Source organism: Ranitomeya variabilis, chromosome 4 (assembly GCF_051348905.1).
Source record: "Ranitomeya variabilis isolate aRanVar5 chromosome 4, aRanVar5.hap1, whole genome shotgun sequence".
In the NCBI taxonomy this organism is placed as follows: Eukaryota; Metazoa; Chordata; class Amphibia; order Anura; family Dendrobatidae; genus Ranitomeya; species Ranitomeya variabilis.
Genome location: NC_135235.1, coordinates 235,865,383 through 235,882,421, shown reverse-complemented (window position 1 = coordinate 235,882,421; position 17,039 = coordinate 235,865,383). Strand labels below are relative to the sequence as shown.

General features: G+C 50.5%; 3 protein-coding genes across 14 annotated transcripts in view; 1 reads left to right on the top strand and 2 right to left on the bottom strand.

Annotated features, from left to right (window-relative positions):
- Positions 1-17,039, bottom strand: part of CDA (cytidine deaminase) — a 66,135-nt gene that overhangs the window by 27,178 nt on the left and 21,918 nt on the right. The window contains exons 1-3 of one of the 12 annotated variants that reach the window (XM_077260283.1): positions 4,918-5,043; positions 2,918-3,075; positions 1,245-1,436 (exon numbers count right to left, since the gene is read on the bottom strand). The exons of 3 other annotated variants lie outside the window; for them this stretch is intronic. In XM_077260283.1, the coding sequence (XP_077116398.1) occupies positions 1,245-1,388 (144 nt within the window). In that variant the 5' untranslated portion in view covers positions 1,389-1,436; positions 2,918-3,075; positions 4,918-5,043. Of the gene's footprint in view, positions 1-1,244; positions 1,437-2,917; positions 3,076-3,473; positions 3,865-4,917; positions 5,047-14,712; positions 14,758-16,285; positions 16,769-17,039 lie in introns of those variants that run through there. 8 more of the 12 variants (XM_077260284.1, XM_077260285.1, XM_077260291.1 and 5 more) reach the window with 8 other exon arrangements.
- On the top strand, positions 9-7,729 carry LOC143770565 (trypsin-3-like). The gene is made up of 5 exons (XM_077260282.1): positions 9-1,192; positions 3,661-3,823; positions 4,144-4,285; positions 4,991-5,257; positions 6,922-7,729. Exons 1-5 carry the CDS (start codon positions 1,138-1,140, stop codon positions 7,063-7,065), a joined length of 771 nt encoding a protein of 256 aa, XP_077116397.1. The 5' UTR covers positions 9-1,137; the 3' UTR covers positions 7,066-7,729.
- On the bottom strand, positions 10,886-12,981 carry FAM43B (family with sequence similarity 43 member B). Its single transcript, XM_077257411.1, has one exon. The coding sequence runs from the start codon at positions 12,942-12,944 to the stop codon at positions 12,003-12,005; it is 942 nt and encodes a 313-aa protein (XP_077113526.1). The 5' UTR covers positions 12,945-12,981; the 3' UTR covers positions 10,886-12,002.

Below are 17,039 nucleotides of genomic sequence, written 5' to 3'. Positions count from 1 at the left end.
GAGAGGTCAGCCAGCTTATAAGGGACTGGCACACTCCGAGAGGTACCAGATTAGCTGCTGACAGGAGGAATGGCTCTGAAAGATACCGGTGTCTGAATGTGAGGGACCAATACATGTAAACTGTGAGACCGAAGGACACTGCTGCTACAACAGGTCGTCAGTGTGAGCTGGAAACCATGACAATGTGCAGGAGGTGCTGCTGAAGACATTGCCAGCAGACAGAAGTTTGTCACATCAGCTCACCGCTGCTATTTGCCTACCTGTTTTAGTAAAGCTGTTGCCTCCTGTAGAAACCATCAATTCCATCGCCTCATTGAGCCTGGCGACCATGCCAAAGTGCAGGAGGTGCTACTGAAGACATTGTCAGCAGACAGAAGTGTGTCACATCAGCTCACCCCTGCTAATTGCCTACCTGTCTTTTAGTAAAGCTGTTGCCTCCTGTTGAAACCATCAAGTCCATCGCCTTATTGAGCTGGAGACCATGCAAAAGTGCAGGAGGTGCTGCTGAAGACATTGTCAGCAGACAGAAGTTTGTCACATCAGCTCATCCCTGCTAATTGCCTACCTGTTTTAGTAAAGATGTTGCCTCCTGTTGAAACCATCAAGTCCACTGCCTCATGTAACCCTTATCCTTTTCTCGCTCACCTAAGTAAAATTGCTGAACTGTCCCTTATGCGTACTTCTGCCAGTCTTAAGTAAGGAAGCACTCTACTAACAAGCACCAGAATGTTCTACCCCCTCCCAATGTTAGAGGTTACCTTTAAGTAAAAAAGTTGCACCAAGTTTCATGCTCCAGTCACTTAACAGAGATTTTACAGATCCAGGCTGTCAGGATTTGGATGTCCGGGTGACGACCTGGATGCACATGACATGGTGAGGGCTCATCTCATGTTATCCCGGCAGGTGCCAGCGAAACCAGAGATGCCCTGATGCCACCTACGTCTCCATGGCATGATCTGCCGGGGTGGGGGGGTAAGATGAGCCTCATCCTCTGTCCTCAGATACCTCGTGGGACATAATAGCCCTTTCTACCCGGTTGTAGCGTTGCCGTGGTGACCGGGGAAGGAAGCGGGTACCGGCGGCAGAGTTCTGTGAGTCACACGGCTGAGTTCTGTCTGTGCCCATCAACACTATAGGATGGATGGTCACAAGCTGCGGCTCCTGCTCCTCCTGCAACTTTCTACACTGATCGGTGAGTTTCCTGGACGGACGTTGTGGAATTGCTAGGTTAGTAATTTCCTTACCATTATGGGACCTACTCCTGGGATGGAGGTGACTGCCTTCTCTATGGGATCACATCTGCTTGTCATCACACACTTGTCGAGTAATTGCCGTTCAAGCGATTGTCCGTTATCAGATGACTTCTGCTTATAACGAGGACTAGACATGACACCACCCGACTTATGAGACGGCGCACGCTGCGATTTATGGCACTGCTGTAATGTAAGAGACAAATATACCAGTGACGGGGGTGTACTTGTGGGGGGCATTTAAAGGGGTATTCCAGAATTGCATCGTAATCACTCAGGTCACACAGCGGGGGGCTATGGCGGAGACATGGCTGTGCACTCATGGGCTGCAACAGTCCATCACAGACATTACTGGGGGGCTTCACTCATGGACTCCCCCATTTGTGATTCTATCATAGGAAGATCATATGGAAAGTTGTATCATGATGACCCCGATCTTTTAGAGCATAATGGGGTCCCTCTGCTCAGCACATGGACGACCGTACATCAGGACGGCCGCCATAAGGGGTGACAAATCCAGCCGCAGGGACGGCGCCTTCCCCGGATACAGCAGCCGCATGTTAGGGGAGCAGGGAGGGGACCCCCAAGTACCTGAGCGAATAGTGACGATCGTCATTAACCCCTCACTTACCTGTAACATGAACACTTTCCTTATCTGCAATATAGTCCATCATTAACCCGTTCCCTACCTGCAATATAGCCCATCATTAACCCGTTCCTTACCTACAATATAGCCCATCATTAACCGTTTGTTTACCTGCAATAGTCCATCATTAACCCGTTCCCCACCTGCAATAGTCCATCATTAAACCATTCCCCACCTGCAATATAGTCCATCATTAACCCGTTCCCCACCTGCAATATAGTCCATCATTAACCCGTTCCCCACCTGCAATATAGTCCATCATTAAACCGTTCCCCACCTGCAATATAGTCCATCATTAACCCGTTCCCCACCTGCAATATAGTCCATCATTAACCCGTTCCCCACCTGCAATAGTCCATCATTAAACCATTCCCCACCTGCAATGTAGTCCATCATTAACCCGTTCCCCACCTGCAATATAGCCCATCATTAACCCGTTCCCCACCTGCAATATAGTCCATCATTAAACCGTTCCCCACCTGCAATATAGTCCATCATTAACCCGTTCCCCACCTGCAATATAGTCCATTATTAACCCGTTCCCCACCTGCAATATAGCCCATCATTAACCCGTTCCTTACCTACAATATAGCCCATCATTAACCGCTTGTTTACCTGCAATAGTCCATCATTAACCCGTTCCCCACCTGCAATATAGTCCATCATTAACCCGTTCCCCACCTGCAATATAGTCCATCATTAACCCGTTCCCCACCTGCAATATAGTCCATCATTAACCCATTCCCCACCTGCAATATAGTCCATCATTTACCCGTTCCCCACCTGCAATATAGTCCTTCATTAACCCGTTCATTACCTGCAATATAGTCCATGATTAACCCGTTCCCTACCTGCAATATAGTCCATGATTAACCCGTTCCCTACCTGCAATATAGTCCATGATTAACCCGTTCCCTACCTGCAATATAGTCCATGATTAACCCGTTCCCTACCTGCAATATAGTCCATGATTAACCCGTTCCTTACCTGCAATATAGTCTATCATTAACCCATTCCCTACCTGCAATACAGTCCATCATTAACCCGTTTCTTGCCAGCGCTGTCCCATCCCGGGGTGGACAGGTCATTTCTATGCAATGAGCGACTAATCAGCTTAATGGAGATTTCCAGGACTCAGCTCAGCGCCTGCACTTCCAGGAATCCTGAGCGGTGCAGAATCTGTGATACAAAAGGAAGGATTGTCACATGAAGCGTCCGAGGCGTCTACAATAAATGCAACGTGACATGGAGAGAAAGTTTTGTAGAGGGCTTCTCCAGGACCCCCATAGATCCCAGTGTCGTGACTTATGATCATTACAGATTTGCCTTCAACTTTCTCAGCCTTCTGCTCATCCTGAGCCTCCTGGTGCATTCATGCAATGCTAGAGCCGCACTGACACTGAGCTGCGGATGGGTCCCTGACTTTCACCCTGCAGTTTAGATACCATTTAGAGTATCTAATCTGCTCCTTTTCAGCTGTATCACTGGAGCAAAGACAAGGCTGAGGTTGTTACAATGTGTCACTGCAGTAAATGTATCACAGAGGATTGTGCAGACTGGACAGAATTGTGACAAACCTTCAGCTGTGACGCTTTTTGGGGGGTTTTCAGCCTTTTGAGCCATCAGCAAGCAGAGATCTTGAAAAAGGTGCGAGATAGGGACACAAAACATCAGAATCTGCGGCACTTTCCATTATATGTGATTGTCAGCTCACGAGTCCACAAGAGGGAACACTGCAGTAATGACTGATTTGTGATGTTCCAGGTGGGGGGAAGAAGGCCATGCCCCGCATTATCGGGGGGTATTCGGTGTCGCCGTACTCCACGCGGTACCTGGTGTCTCTGAGGAGGAATACTGGGCTCCACTTCTGCGGGGGGTCGCTGGTCAGCAGGTTCTGGGTCCTCACCGCCGCCCACTGCAAGATCGAGTAAGTAAAGCCGGGAGACAATATGGCTGCAGGTGGCGGGCGGGCAATGTGATCTGAACTCAGTCTATAAAGCAGTGAATGCTGCCATTATACTTCAGTCACCTCCAAAGCTGCAACTACAAATCCTGTCCCTCATCTCTCTGCTGCCCCCTGCTGCTGGCTGTAAAGCATAGTGACATTTCTGCTGAGCCCAAGCGCTGGTCTGTAAATGCAGCTCTGGCTGTGACTAGAGGCCAGAACCTGTACAGGGTTCCTGATGTGACGTTAGACAGGTCCTATGTGTCCATATAAACCGCGGTGATCATTCACTGTGTCCAAAGACAGAACCAGATGGTGCTCGTCGCTGGGGAATATTCCTTGTCCATCTTCGAAGGGACAGAGCAGATTTTCCGGCCCGTGAGGCTCGTGTGTCACCCTGACTACAGCTCGTCCTCCAAGAACGCCGACATCATGCTGATTAAGGTGAGCAAAGGGGGCGATACTGCGGATGACGGGGGTCACACTGCGACCCACAAACACAGGACCATAGCCACGCCCACGCAGAGCAGGGACACGCCCACGCAGAGCAGGGACATGCACAGTATAGCCGCACACAACGGATAGCCATACCCACGCAGAGCAGGGACACACCCATGCAGAGCAGACATGCACAGTATAGCCGCACACAGGATAGCCACACCCACGCAGAGCACAAACATGCACAGTATAGCCGTGCACAGACACGCCCATGCAGAGCAGATATGCACAATATAGCCGCAGAGGATAGCCACACCCATGCAGAGCACGGACACGCCCACCCAGACATGCACAGCATAGCTGCACACAGAGGATGGCAACACCCACGCAGAGCATGGACATGCACAGTATAGCCACACACAGAGGATGGCCACACCCAAGCAGAGCACGGACACACCCACACAGAGCACAGACATGCACAGTATAGCAGCACACAGACTGGATGCTCTGCAGCGCTATTTCTGCACAGAAGTTGTCAGTAAAGCTCAGATGAGACTTGTTGGCTTCTCATGGACTCTGGTTCTGTATTATTAACATGGGGGGGGGTTCTGCACCAAATACACAGCATGTGAACTTACCCCAAGTATAAATCCCCACACTGCAGATTTTGTTGCAGAACTTTCTGTAACGCTCCGCCATTTGTTTTCACAGCTGAATCGTGCGGCGGTGTATAACTCCTTTGTGTCCATAGTGCCTCTCCCAGCACAGGGGGTCTCGCCCAGTGAGGGTCGCCTGTGTCAGGTGTCGGGCTGGGGTTACACCAGTGCAGTCAGCGGCAAAGCTTCCGACACTCTGCGCAGCGTCAAGCTGCCCATCGTCCCCGTGCGACTGTGTAACAGCTCCGCCTCGTACTCCGGACACATCACCAGGAACATGATCTGTGCCGGCTACAACAACGGGGGCAAAGACTCCTGCCAGGTAACCGCCATCCCCGCGCTCTGCCTGCAGGGGGCAGGAGAGCCAATCAGCTCTATATGGGAGAAAATACAAACAAAAGTAATATCGTCATATAGTGCTAATGTCAGAACCAGCCATAATACCACCATGCCAAAGTAATATCGTCATATAGTGCTAAATATCAGCACCTGCCATAATACCACCATACAGTACCCAAGTAATATCGCCATACCATGCCAAAGTAATATCGCCATATAGTGCTAGATGTCAGAACAGCCGTAATACCGCCATACCGTGCCCAAGTAATATCGCAATAAAGTGCTAGATAGCAGCACCTGCCGTAATGCCACCATACCGTGCCAAAGTAATGTCGCCATATAGTGCTAGATATCAGCACCTGCCATACCACGGTACAGTACCTAAGTAATATCACCGTATAGTGCTAAATGTCAGCACCAGCCATAATACCGCCATACCATTCCAAAGTAATATAGTCATAGTGCTAAATGTCAGCACCAGCCGTAATACCGCCATGCCATGCCAAAGTAATATCGTCATATAGTGCTAGATGTCAGCACCAGCCGTAATACCACCATACCATGCCAAAGTAATATCGCCATATAGTGGTAGATGTCAGCTCCAGCCGTAATACCGCCATACCATGCCAAAGTAATATCGCCATATAGTGCTAGATCTCAGAACAGCCGTAATACTGCCATACCGTGCCCAAGTAATATCGCAATAAAGTGCTTGATATCAGCACCTGCCGTAATACTGCCATACCGTGCCCACGTAATATCACCGTATAGTGCTAGATGTCAGCACCAGCTGTAATACCGCCATACCATGCTCACATAATATCGACATATAGTGCTAGATATCAGCACCAGCTAGTTCACCAGCTAGTGCTAGATCTCAGAACAGCCGTAATACTGCCATACCGTGCCCAAGTAATATCGCAATAAAGTGCTTGATATCAGCACCTGCCGTAATACTGCCATACCGTGCCCACGTAATATCACTGTATAGTGCTAGATGTCAGCACCAGCTGTAATACCGCCATACCATGCTCACATAATATCGACATATAGTGCTAAATGTCAGCACCTGCCGTAATACCGCCATACCATGCCAAAGTAATATCGTCATATAGTGCTAGATGTCAGCACCAGCCATAATACCACCATACCATGCCAAAGTAATATCGCCATATAGTGGTAGATGTCAGCTCCAGCCGTAATACCGCCATACCATGCCAAAGTAATATCGCCATATAGTGCTAGATCTCAGAACAGCCGTAATACTGCCATACCGTGCCCAAGTAATATCGCAATAAAGTGCTTGATATCAGCACCTGCCGTAATACTGCCATACCGTGCCCACGTAATATCACCGTATAGTGCTAGATGTCAGCACCAGCTGTAATACCGCCATACCATGCTCACATAATATCGACATATAGTGCTAGATATCAGCACCAGCTAGTTCACATAAAATGCTACCATCTAGTGGTAAGCTGTCATACAGTGCATGAATAATACTGCCATCTAGTCCCCACATAATACTGAGGCACAGCTCCTATATAACAGTGCTGTCCAGTACTTCTGGTTACATTTGTTTCACCGCTCACTAGGTGTACACGTACTACGGACACTTTGGGTAACTTCTCCCCTTCTTCCTTACAGGGCGACTCCGGAGGGCCCCTGGTCTGTGACGGGCGAGTGTTCGGCATTGTATCCTGGGGTCACAGCTGTGCGAACCCCAAGTATCCTGGGGTGTACACGGCCGTGGCCAAGTTCCAGAAGTGGGTTTACAGGACAATATTTTGAAGGAATTCAATATGTTGTGACTAATGAGCTCGGGGTGCTACAGCCAAAAGAAGAGGGGGAAAGTGGGGTTCATGGACACGGTGACCTCTGACCCGCCCATCACCGTATAATGGTGCTCGCCAGCACACGGGTGACACATGGGAACATTTCAGCTTCGACAGTAATATCATAACCATTGGGGGCAATTTCTTCTTGGTGAAGGGAAACAAAGAAAAGAAGAATTCTGGGTTCACAGGTTCAAAGTGTATCTGCACCCCAAGTGTGAGGCAATGTGTAAGCCTGATGACCTCCCCGTGGCCCTGGTGTCAGCCGGTGCCCTCCCCCATCCCCTCGCCCTGTCTGTACCCCGATATTAATTACAGTCTGGGCATACGGCACCATCATTCTGCTGCTTTTGCACCTTTACTCTCGTCTCATAATTTTTGTGTTTCTTTGGGCGGGAAATCTGCAAATCTGTTCGGAATGAAGCGGCAGTCTGCTGTACAGCAGTTCTAAACACTTCTGTACCTGTGGCCATAACTTCTCAGCAATGTTACATAAACGACAGATTCACGGTGTACGTCAGGCCTCATGGAGTGTCCCCGATGTACGACTCGCCTCGTGGGATGTCCCCGGTGTACGACGGGCCTCGTGGGATGTCCCCGGTGTATGACTGGCCTCGTGGGATGTCCCCGGTGTACGACGGGCCTCGTGGGATGTCCCCGGTGTATGACTGGCCTCGTGGGATGTCCCCGGTGTATGACTGGCCTCGTGAGTTGTCCCCGGTGTACGACGGGCCTCGTGGGGTGTCCACGGTGTACGGCGGGCCTCGTGGGATGTCCCCGGTGTACGGCGGGCCTCGTGGGATGTCCCCGGTGTACGGCGGGCCTCGTGGGATGTCCCCGGTGTACGGCGGGCCTCGTGGGATGTCCCCGGTGTACGGCGGGCCTTGTGGGATGTCCCTGGTGTACGAATGGCCTCGTGGGATATCCTCGGTGTACGGCGGGCCTCGCGAGTTGTCCCCGGGTGTACAAATGGCCTCGTGGGATATCCTCGGCGTACGTTGGGCCTCGTGGGATGTTCCAGATGTATGACTGGCCTCGTGGGATGTCCCCGGTGTACGACAGGCCTCGTGGGATGTCCCTGGTGTACGAATGGCCTCGAGGGATGTCCCCGGTGTACGGCGGGCCCCCTGGAATGTCCCCGGTGTACGACGGACCTCTTGTTGTGTCCCCAGTATACATCGGGTCTTGGGGGGGGGGGGGGGGGTGTCTCGATATAGGACAGGTCTTGTGGGGTGTTCCCAGAATACAGCGTTTTGTTCCCTGTATACGGTGGGTCTTGTGAGATGTCCCTGGCATACGACAAGTCTCAGGAGGGTGTTCCTGGTACACGACGGATCTCGGAGAGTTCTCTGGTATATGGAGAGTCTTACGGGGGATCCTGGTATATGAGTCTTGGAGGAAGGGTTCCGATATATGGTGAGGTGTTTACGGTATACGAGGGGTCTCATGTGGTGCTCCCGGTGTAAGGCAGGTCTTGAGGGGTGTCCCCGGTATACGAGGGGTCTTGTGTGGTGTTCCCGGTATAAGGCAGGTCTTGAGGGGTGTCCCCGGTATACGAGGGGTCTCGTGTGGTGGTTCCGGTATAAGGCAGGTCTTGAGGGGTGTCCCCGGTATACGAGGGGTCTCGTGTGGTGCTCCCGGTATACGGCAGGTCTTGTGTGGTGTTCCCAGTATAAGGCAAGTCTTGAGGGGTGTCCCTGGTATACAAGGGGTCTCGTGTGGTGTTCCCGGTATAAGGCAGGAGTTGTGGGGTGTCCCCGGCATACGAGGGGTCTCGTGTGGTGCTCCCGGTATGTGGCTGGTCTTATGGTGGAGGGGGGGGCTTGTATACAGCAAGTGCATCAATGTTTAGACTCCTCTTGGGCTACTGGTGGTCACCCAGCTTTTCCAGGAACAGAAAAAAAAAAAAAAATATATGAATGACTATTTTTTTGTTAAAATAATGTGGGACAGGGCACCGGCTGTATGGAAGAACAGACATCTCCAGGTAACAGCGGCCATGACACAGTGAGCTGCCAGCACCGGCCCAGAGGATGGAGCCCTTATTACATATATTGATTTTTCTCCTAGGCAGGTGGTGGAGGGGATTATTAGGACGTGGGGGTCTCTGCCCTCCATATATATCGATCAGCGGCTTTCATAGCAACACTGGTGACTTCAGGAGGATTGGGAATTCACTGAGTTTCTTAAGCAACAATGTATCCAAAAGGGTCATCACTTCCTACAAGATTCTGGGGGCAAATGTGGCAATTATTCTCTTTCCTTAACAAGTTTCAAGGTTCCTTCATGAGTTAAGGCCCCGTCTCACATAGCGATTTACCAACGATCACGACCAGCGATATGACCTGGCCGTGATCGTTGGTAAGTCGTTGTGTGGTCGCTGGGGAGCTGTCACACAGACAGCTCTCTCCAGCGACCAACGATCAGGGGAACGACTTCGGCATCGTTGAAACTGTCTTCAACGATGCCGAAGTCCCCCTGCAGCACCCGGGTAACCAGGGTAAACATCGGGTTACTAAGCGCGGCCCTGCGCTTAGTAACCCGATGTTTACCCTGGTTACCAGTGAAGACATCGCTGGATCGGTGTCACACACACCGATTCAGCGCTGTCAGCGGGACCTCAACGACCAAAAAAAGGTCCAGGCCATTCCGACACGACCAGCGATCTCACAGCAGGGGCCTGATCGCTGGTACGTGTCACACATAGCGAGATCGCTACTGAGGTCGCTGTTGCGTCACAAAACTTGTGACTCAGCAGCGATCTCGCTAGCGATCTCGCTATGTGAGACGGGGCCTTAAGACATTGAGACAGGATAAATACAGACGGCAAAGATACATGATGATCCTGTCTGCAGCCACCACTAGGGGGAGCTCCCTGTATACAGAGATACATGATAAGATCCTGTCTGCAGCCACCACTAGGGGGAGCTCCCTGTATACAGAGATACATGATAAGATCCTGTCTGCAGTCACCACTAGGGGGAGCTCCCCGTATACAGAGATACATGATAAGATCCTGTCTGCAGCCACCACTAGGGGGAGCTCCCTGTATACAGAGATACATGATAAGATTATGCCTGCAGCCACCAGTAGGGGGAGCTCCCTGTATACAGAGATACATGATAAGATCCTGTCTGCGGTCACCACTAGGGGGAGCTCCCTGTATTCAGAGATACATGATAACATCCTGTCTGCGGTCACCACTAGGGGGAGCTCCCTGTATACAGAGATGCGTGATAAGATCCTGTCTGCAGCCACCACTAGAGGGTGTCACCAGATGTCATTTATCTGGGGCTCAGGTCTAGGATGTGGCCCTTAAAGCAAATGTTCAATACGGTGGCATCATTTTCAATATGTATTATTGCTTATATTGGTGGGCTCTTTTTTGCAATGTCAAAATACACAAGACAGAATTCATTTTATTCAGTGTCACTTTTTACAGACCATTCTGTCAATAAATGGAAAGCAGCGCAAGTCTGTGGATATGAGATTGCTGCATTCACTGACAGCAAGCAGAGATCATGAAAAAAAAGGAGGCTCCCTATATCTACATACTGTGTGAATGAGAATCTGGAGTCTGGTGTCGCACTGGAGCCCGGGGTCACGCAGACAATCCGCCTTTGTATACATTGTGTACATACACAACATCGTGATGTCAGCACAATCAGCGCAGGGTTAATAATCGCTTACAGTCACACGGAAAGAAAATTTCTACTGCAGCCGCAAAATCCACACCAGCAACTCAAAAGGACTAAGACGAAAAATTCCCAGAAAAATCTAAAAAAAAATAATAATAATTTATAGATAGAATAAAAATGGTAAAATAATAATAAAAACATAAAATAAATCTCAGGTGCAACCTTTGCTGGCTGACAAACACTATTGCTGCCATTATTGCTCTTGCTCAGGTTGTCACTGTGAAAATCAAGGCCACAACCAACATGGCTGCAACTACAACTCCTAGCAGTGGATGTCACCCAGCTTTCCCAAACTCTGATCAACCATAATGGAGTAGAGTGGATTCTGCGCATCCAATGCAAAACGAGCGACATTTACACAACACATTGGAAACTGTACAGAAAATTGAGGATTAATCTCTTCCCCATCCTTGGTAGTAAAAATGGGGCATATAATTGTGCAGATGAGCAGCAGCGATGTGAAAGTCAGGGCAGATTGTGAACAGTAAAGGCAGCCATATTGGTCGTCACCCAGCTTTCCAAGGTACAGATCAAACAGAAGTTCATCATTTCTATCTATAATTTGCAGAATAGAATGAAGCCGTCATCACATCACCAGCAGTGGGCACAGAACAGCCAGATCGTAATACCTTACAACCTGAAATGGCGGATAACAGGAAACAATAAACAAACTTATTCACAACTTTACCGTCCCTTTAATTTACAGACCGGGTCACCGGTGAATTTACTCATGAGACAATTGCTGGGACGTGCGGCTTATTGGCACAGGTTATAAGCCGGTATTCTCCATAGTTAACACTTCCTGGAAACCACTGATTGCACCAAGGCAATCGTTTTTGTGAACAGCCTCAGCTGCTCCTGAACCTCTTGAGATGACCAGACCTCTGGACATATGCATTAGAAATTACCAGTTGGTCACTGAATGTTATGTCTGTGTATGGGGAAGAGGTCAGAACAATGCAGCCTTCACAAGTCACTCGCAGTTATCAGCCCTCACCGACACAGCAAGAAGTCACCATCATCTACAGGCAACCAAGCCCAGTGTGTGGCCACCACCAGGGAGGGAGCGGGTTGCATCGAGCCACTAGGCCCCAGCCAGGGTAATTAGATACAAGGCAGCCAGCTGATGACCGAGCCTGGGTGTCCCTGTGCCACGCGGGGGTCTGGATGAGACCAGGACCTGGAGGGACGGGGCTCAGCAGATAGTCCTCATGGGGCGCTTCCAGTCGGACAGCTGTGTGCCAGGGGTGTAAATGAGGGTTTGGGCCAAAGCTCTTTGGACGCTGAGTCTCCGGAGGTCCTGGGCAAGTTCCAGGATGATGTCCCTGTGACAGTGTAGATGCTGATGGAGGGTCACCCTCTGGGGGTCCGTCCAGTCCTCCTCACTACCCTCCTCCTCCTCTAGTATTGCGCTCAGCCTGGGCACAGTCCTGCTCCTCTCCACAGGTGGGTTATAGGAGCAGGTCCTGTTCAGGATCTTCCTCAGGGGGATTTTGGGGACCGCCGACTCCCCCAGAAGCGCCTTCTGTTCTCTCCTAAAGTCACTTTGCCTCTTCAGCCTTTTGAACTCGTTGAAGGCGGCCATTGAGGTCTGGCACAGGGTCTGCTCCATGGCTTTAGCCTTCTCCGCCTTGGTGACCAGGGCGGCGTGGCATCTCAGGACCACCGCCTTGTTCTTAATTTGGTGTCTGTAGACCCAGGAGAAGACCTTGGGGTGGCAGGCGTCCGCTGCGCAGTAGGCGATACGGTGCAAGAGGTAGGCATGGACAGTTTTTCTGGAGCCCCTTTTGGAGGAGCTCATCCTGATGCCATAAGACCCCAAAGAGAGTTTCATCTTAGTGCTGCAGCCCCCTGATTCGCTCTTCTGCCAGATCTTGTTGACCGCTTCCACGGTGCAGCCCTCTCCCTTGGCCTGGAGGGTCACGGCATTGCCCAGGTACCACACTGTGTATGATGGGTCCTCTCGGTTTAGGACCACCTTCTGCCTCCGGCTGCTGAAGACATTGCCCAGGCGCCCCAAGGGCAGGAGGTCAGGGCAGGAGTGGAGGAAGGAGGACAGCAGGGAAGAGGAACTCACCCCCTTCCCCTTCTTGTCCTTCTTCACCAGCACAAACTTGCTTTTCTTCCAGGGCAGCATGGTGCGATCTCCGGAGCAGGAGCCTTGTGGAGCAGGGAGCCTGGATGCTGGAGGAGGAGAAGGCTGGGAATGCCTCCCTCTGCCACACCTCTGCCAGCCAACTTCATCACCGCTGGTAGAAAACCACAGCCCCGTTATTTGCACAGGCAGCGGGCAGTGTCAGACTGGGGTGCCAAGCGCCCACCCGTAACATTGACTTTGGGGGGGGGGGGGGGGGGCACGTTTCAGCTGCATACAAATATTACACTACCCTCATTCACAAATTTCCCTCTATCTCTATACAATAATACACTGGGTAGTTTGGTTAATGAATGATGAGATGCGTCTTTCTTCTGTACAGAGTGAATCAAGTGAATTATGCCAAGTACTGTAGGGTTGGGGCCCAGATCTGCAGAGGGGCCCCCCGGGGGATTCCCGTTACCCTATGGGCCAGACCGAGCCTGAGCTGGCACACACTCGCCCTCAGCCGGAGTGGGCACACACCGTCAACAGAAAAGAAAGCTACCCATACATGCACACAGCACGCAGATTGTGGAATTGCTATTTATGCTACTTCATGTCAAATCTTCCAAAGAACGAGTGCCCCAAATAAATAAGGAAAGCAACTTTTTTTTTTTTTCCCCCTACAAAATAATCCGTAGTGTGAGAAAGCTGACACCATTACAGCGTGTAGCGATCCCACCTGCCCCATCAGGGGGCATCAATTCCTGCACCACTAGGCGGTATTCGTTATGGGAGTCTTGAAACGCAGAAGGACATCGAGTACGAGTGGTGACGGCAGACGTTAATTATCAGCTTTTCTAGAAACTTTTATTACAGTTTGTTTGGTACACTCACTGATCAGGGGTCTGGGAAAGCTGAGTGACAGCCCTGCCGGGAGCAGCAGCGGGTCATCAGTGAAGGAGTCCATTGACGGAAGGGTCATAACTGATTTACTGAAGATAATTTATTGCGCCTGAGTTTCCAGGAAATCGTATCGCTGCATCTGTATAGGACGTGCTCTCCGAGGAGACATTGATTGATTGAAACCGATCGATCGGAAGGATCACAAGCACCTGACATTGTCTCACAACACAGACATCACACCATAACCTCGGCGCAAATGCCAGACCCTGGATATCCACCATAAGCCATTTCATTAATACCCCTCATAATGTGCATCTCCCCCGGCCTGAGGTCTGGACTCCACATTCCTCTGTAGGAGTCCTGTGTACCTGGCAGCAGAGGTTTAGTGCGGCCTCCATGCATGGGATGAGATCCAGGGATCTGGAAATAAGTCATCACCTTCACGATCTGACCATTATCTGCTGCCATTAGGGAATCCAGGACGGTGGCGCTGTACAATGTTAGGGAGGCGGTGTGTGTCTGATACAAGCAGAAGGTCACCCCCACACCTTGCACAACGTCACCCCATCACCCTGCCGCTCCTGGCCTGCCTCCTTCCCATACTGCACCCATCTATCACCAAGATCAATGACACTCGACGTCCACATGGCACAAAACAGGATTCAGCAGACCAGGCCGCCGCCCACCGGGGGACACCCTACAGGACCACCGCCCACCGGGGACACCCTACAGGACCACCGCCCACTGGGGACACCCTACAGGACCACCATATGGCGTAATAGGCACCACTGTCGCCAAACAATACATATTGTTCCCCTCCTCTGCTGGTTTTAATGTTATGGCTGACGGGTGTATGAGCAGACTCTTCCCGTACATGATAATGAGGTAATACTCGATGGTGACTGAATCCTACTAGCATTACCACAGCCTCAATGTTTCCCATGGGAGAATCGTCATCGCCATGAGGCTCCAGGCTGTTGTCAGAAATATAGGCCTCAGTTGCCCATAGCAACCAATCAGAGCTCAGCTTTCATTCCCCACGAGGCTCTGTCACAATGAAAGCTGCGCTGTGATTGGTTGCTATGGGCAGACATCTCCCCCAACGCTCGGCCTGAGGCTCCTGTGTAACATTTTAGGCATTTTTGACAGAAAATTAGAGTCCGTATCCCCCCCCAATGTATACAACGTATCACCAGAGACCCCCTGTAATGGGGCCACGTCCACGACCCATTTATTGAGGGAGTGCACCCGCCACCCTCATCACCGTCACATGACCGCGTCTCATTCATCCATTACATTGGCGCCAATGCCATAACATGAATGAAATCAGGGCAAAATATTCACTAATCCCTCCAGCAAGATGAATACTAATGCCGCCGCGCCAGAAAACTCTATATTTATCAGCTGCGTTCTGTTTCTACGGCAACCGAAGTTCTGAAAATGATGTCAAGTAATGAACTTCACAAAGTCGCCATGGAAACTGACAGGAGACAAAAATTAATATCGGAATAAATTCTGCGCATCGCATTGGTCGCCCCCCAGAAAGCAGCAGACGGCCTTCCCTCCGACAATGGGGGCAGTCTGTCCACGGAGAGCGGCACCCCAAAATTATCACATAATAGAAAATCCTCAACCCCTTGTCACCTAGTTTTTTTTTTTTTTGCACTATTCCCCCCTTTATTTCTTTTTTTCCAAGCGCCATAACTTTATTTTTCCACAGGATGCCTTTTATTCATGTGGGACAAGTTGTAGTTATTAATGCCGCCACTCATTTACCATAAAATGTACCGAAAAACAAGGGTTGATTAAAAAAAATATATTTTTTTAAAATTTATTTTAACCCCTTTTTTTTTTCTTTCATAGTTCCCTTAGGGGACTGGAACCTGCGCTCGTATTATATACCGCACATATACAGTATATAGCACTAATTGTCTCCTATGCCTGTGGTTATGTGCTGGGCTTCATAGAAGTACCAAGATCACTTGGCAGGAGGCCCCCAAAGGGACATGTCACCAGGATGAGGAGTTAAAATGCTGCTGTCAGAGGTGGGTGCAGATACATATACCCCCCCTTGGAGTGTGAATAAGGGGTATACAGGTTATGGAGAAAACGTCCGCTTTCCTTCTGAAAAGCACAGTATTAAAGGGCTGAACTGCAGTACCTGATGCAGCCATAGACACAGAGAGGCGCTAATTCTGCAAGAAATCTCTGTAAAGTGACTGTCCACAACCACTAGAGGGCGACAAGTGCTGGCTGCAATAATAAGTCAGTATACAATGAGCTCCCCCTAGTGGTGGCCGCAGTTGTTATGATGTATCAGAAGGGAAACCTGGGCTGAGAATCGGCGCAGCACTGAAGATGGCGATGTGACACTGATCCAGCTGTAGTGTGACGTACGGAGACTGCGGCACAGAACTCCGGAGCTGCGGGATTTGTGGTCACACAGTCCAATATTTACTGTAAGCAGAATCCTAATTAGAGAACACAATACAGACCTGATACGTGGCGGCCGCTGACGCTTTGTCGCGCTCCCCCTCCCCCGCTGGGTCCTGACACAGTAACCCCATTTCTTATCTAGGTGGCTGGTGACGCACGCCGCACCCGGATATTAACGCCAGAATCTGGATACAGAGATTAATGGAAAAGAGGAGACGCTGGGATCTGGAATAGAAACGTACGAGAAATGGTGACCCCGATACAGCACTCCAGGGGTCTTACATAAGTCAGGAGAGAATTACACCAGGGAAAGAAGTCACAAGAAAACTTAGAAGGAAATATTCTTATACATGAGCCGTCCATGATTCACTATAGGGTCTATGGCGGTCACTAGAACAGTGCAGGGACCTGGAGATGATCCGACCCATCAGTGCAGCGTCTATACTGAATGCCGAGCCTCCCAGGATAGTCAGTGACTAAGGCTGCCGCCCTCCATAGCCAGGCAGACAGGAAAGCTGGTGACGACTACCAAGATGGCCACCCAGCTTTCCCAGAACATTCAGGAACCCACAACCAGACTTTTACTTCCACCGTCACCAATACCACCGGCCTCATCCTGTGCATCTCCCCTCTCTGCGGCCTGGACATTGCTCTGCAGAAGTCCTGTGTACACAGCAGCAGATCTAGTGTGAGGCTCAGGCGAGATCTGGAAACAAGTCATCCTGACCAACCACAAACCCCGCAAGTCCCACCTTATACCGGGGACCCCCGCAAGACCTGCCGTATACCGGGAACACCCCGCAAGACCTGCCG

What these genes read in the sequence shown, in the direction of transcription:
- LOC143770565 (XM_077260282.1), top strand. Translation starts at nt 1,138, where the DNA reads ATGGATGGTCACAAGCTGCGGCTCCTGCTCCTCCTGCAACTTTCTACA. An exon ending in GCAACTTTCTACACTGATCG is followed by an intron (nt 1,193 to 3,660) that starts GTGAGTTTCCTG and finishes GTGATGTTCCAG; the next exon opens with GTGGGGGGAAGAAGGCCATG. An exon ending in CCGACATCATGCTGATTAAG is followed by an intron (nt 4,286 to 4,990) that starts GTGAGCAAAGGG and finishes TTGTTTTCACAG; the next exon opens with CTGAATCGTGCGGCGGTGTA.
- FAM43B (XM_077257411.1), bottom strand. Translation starts at nt 12,944, where the DNA reads ATGCTGCCCTGGAAGAAAAGCAAGTTTGTGCTGGTGAAGAAGGACAAG.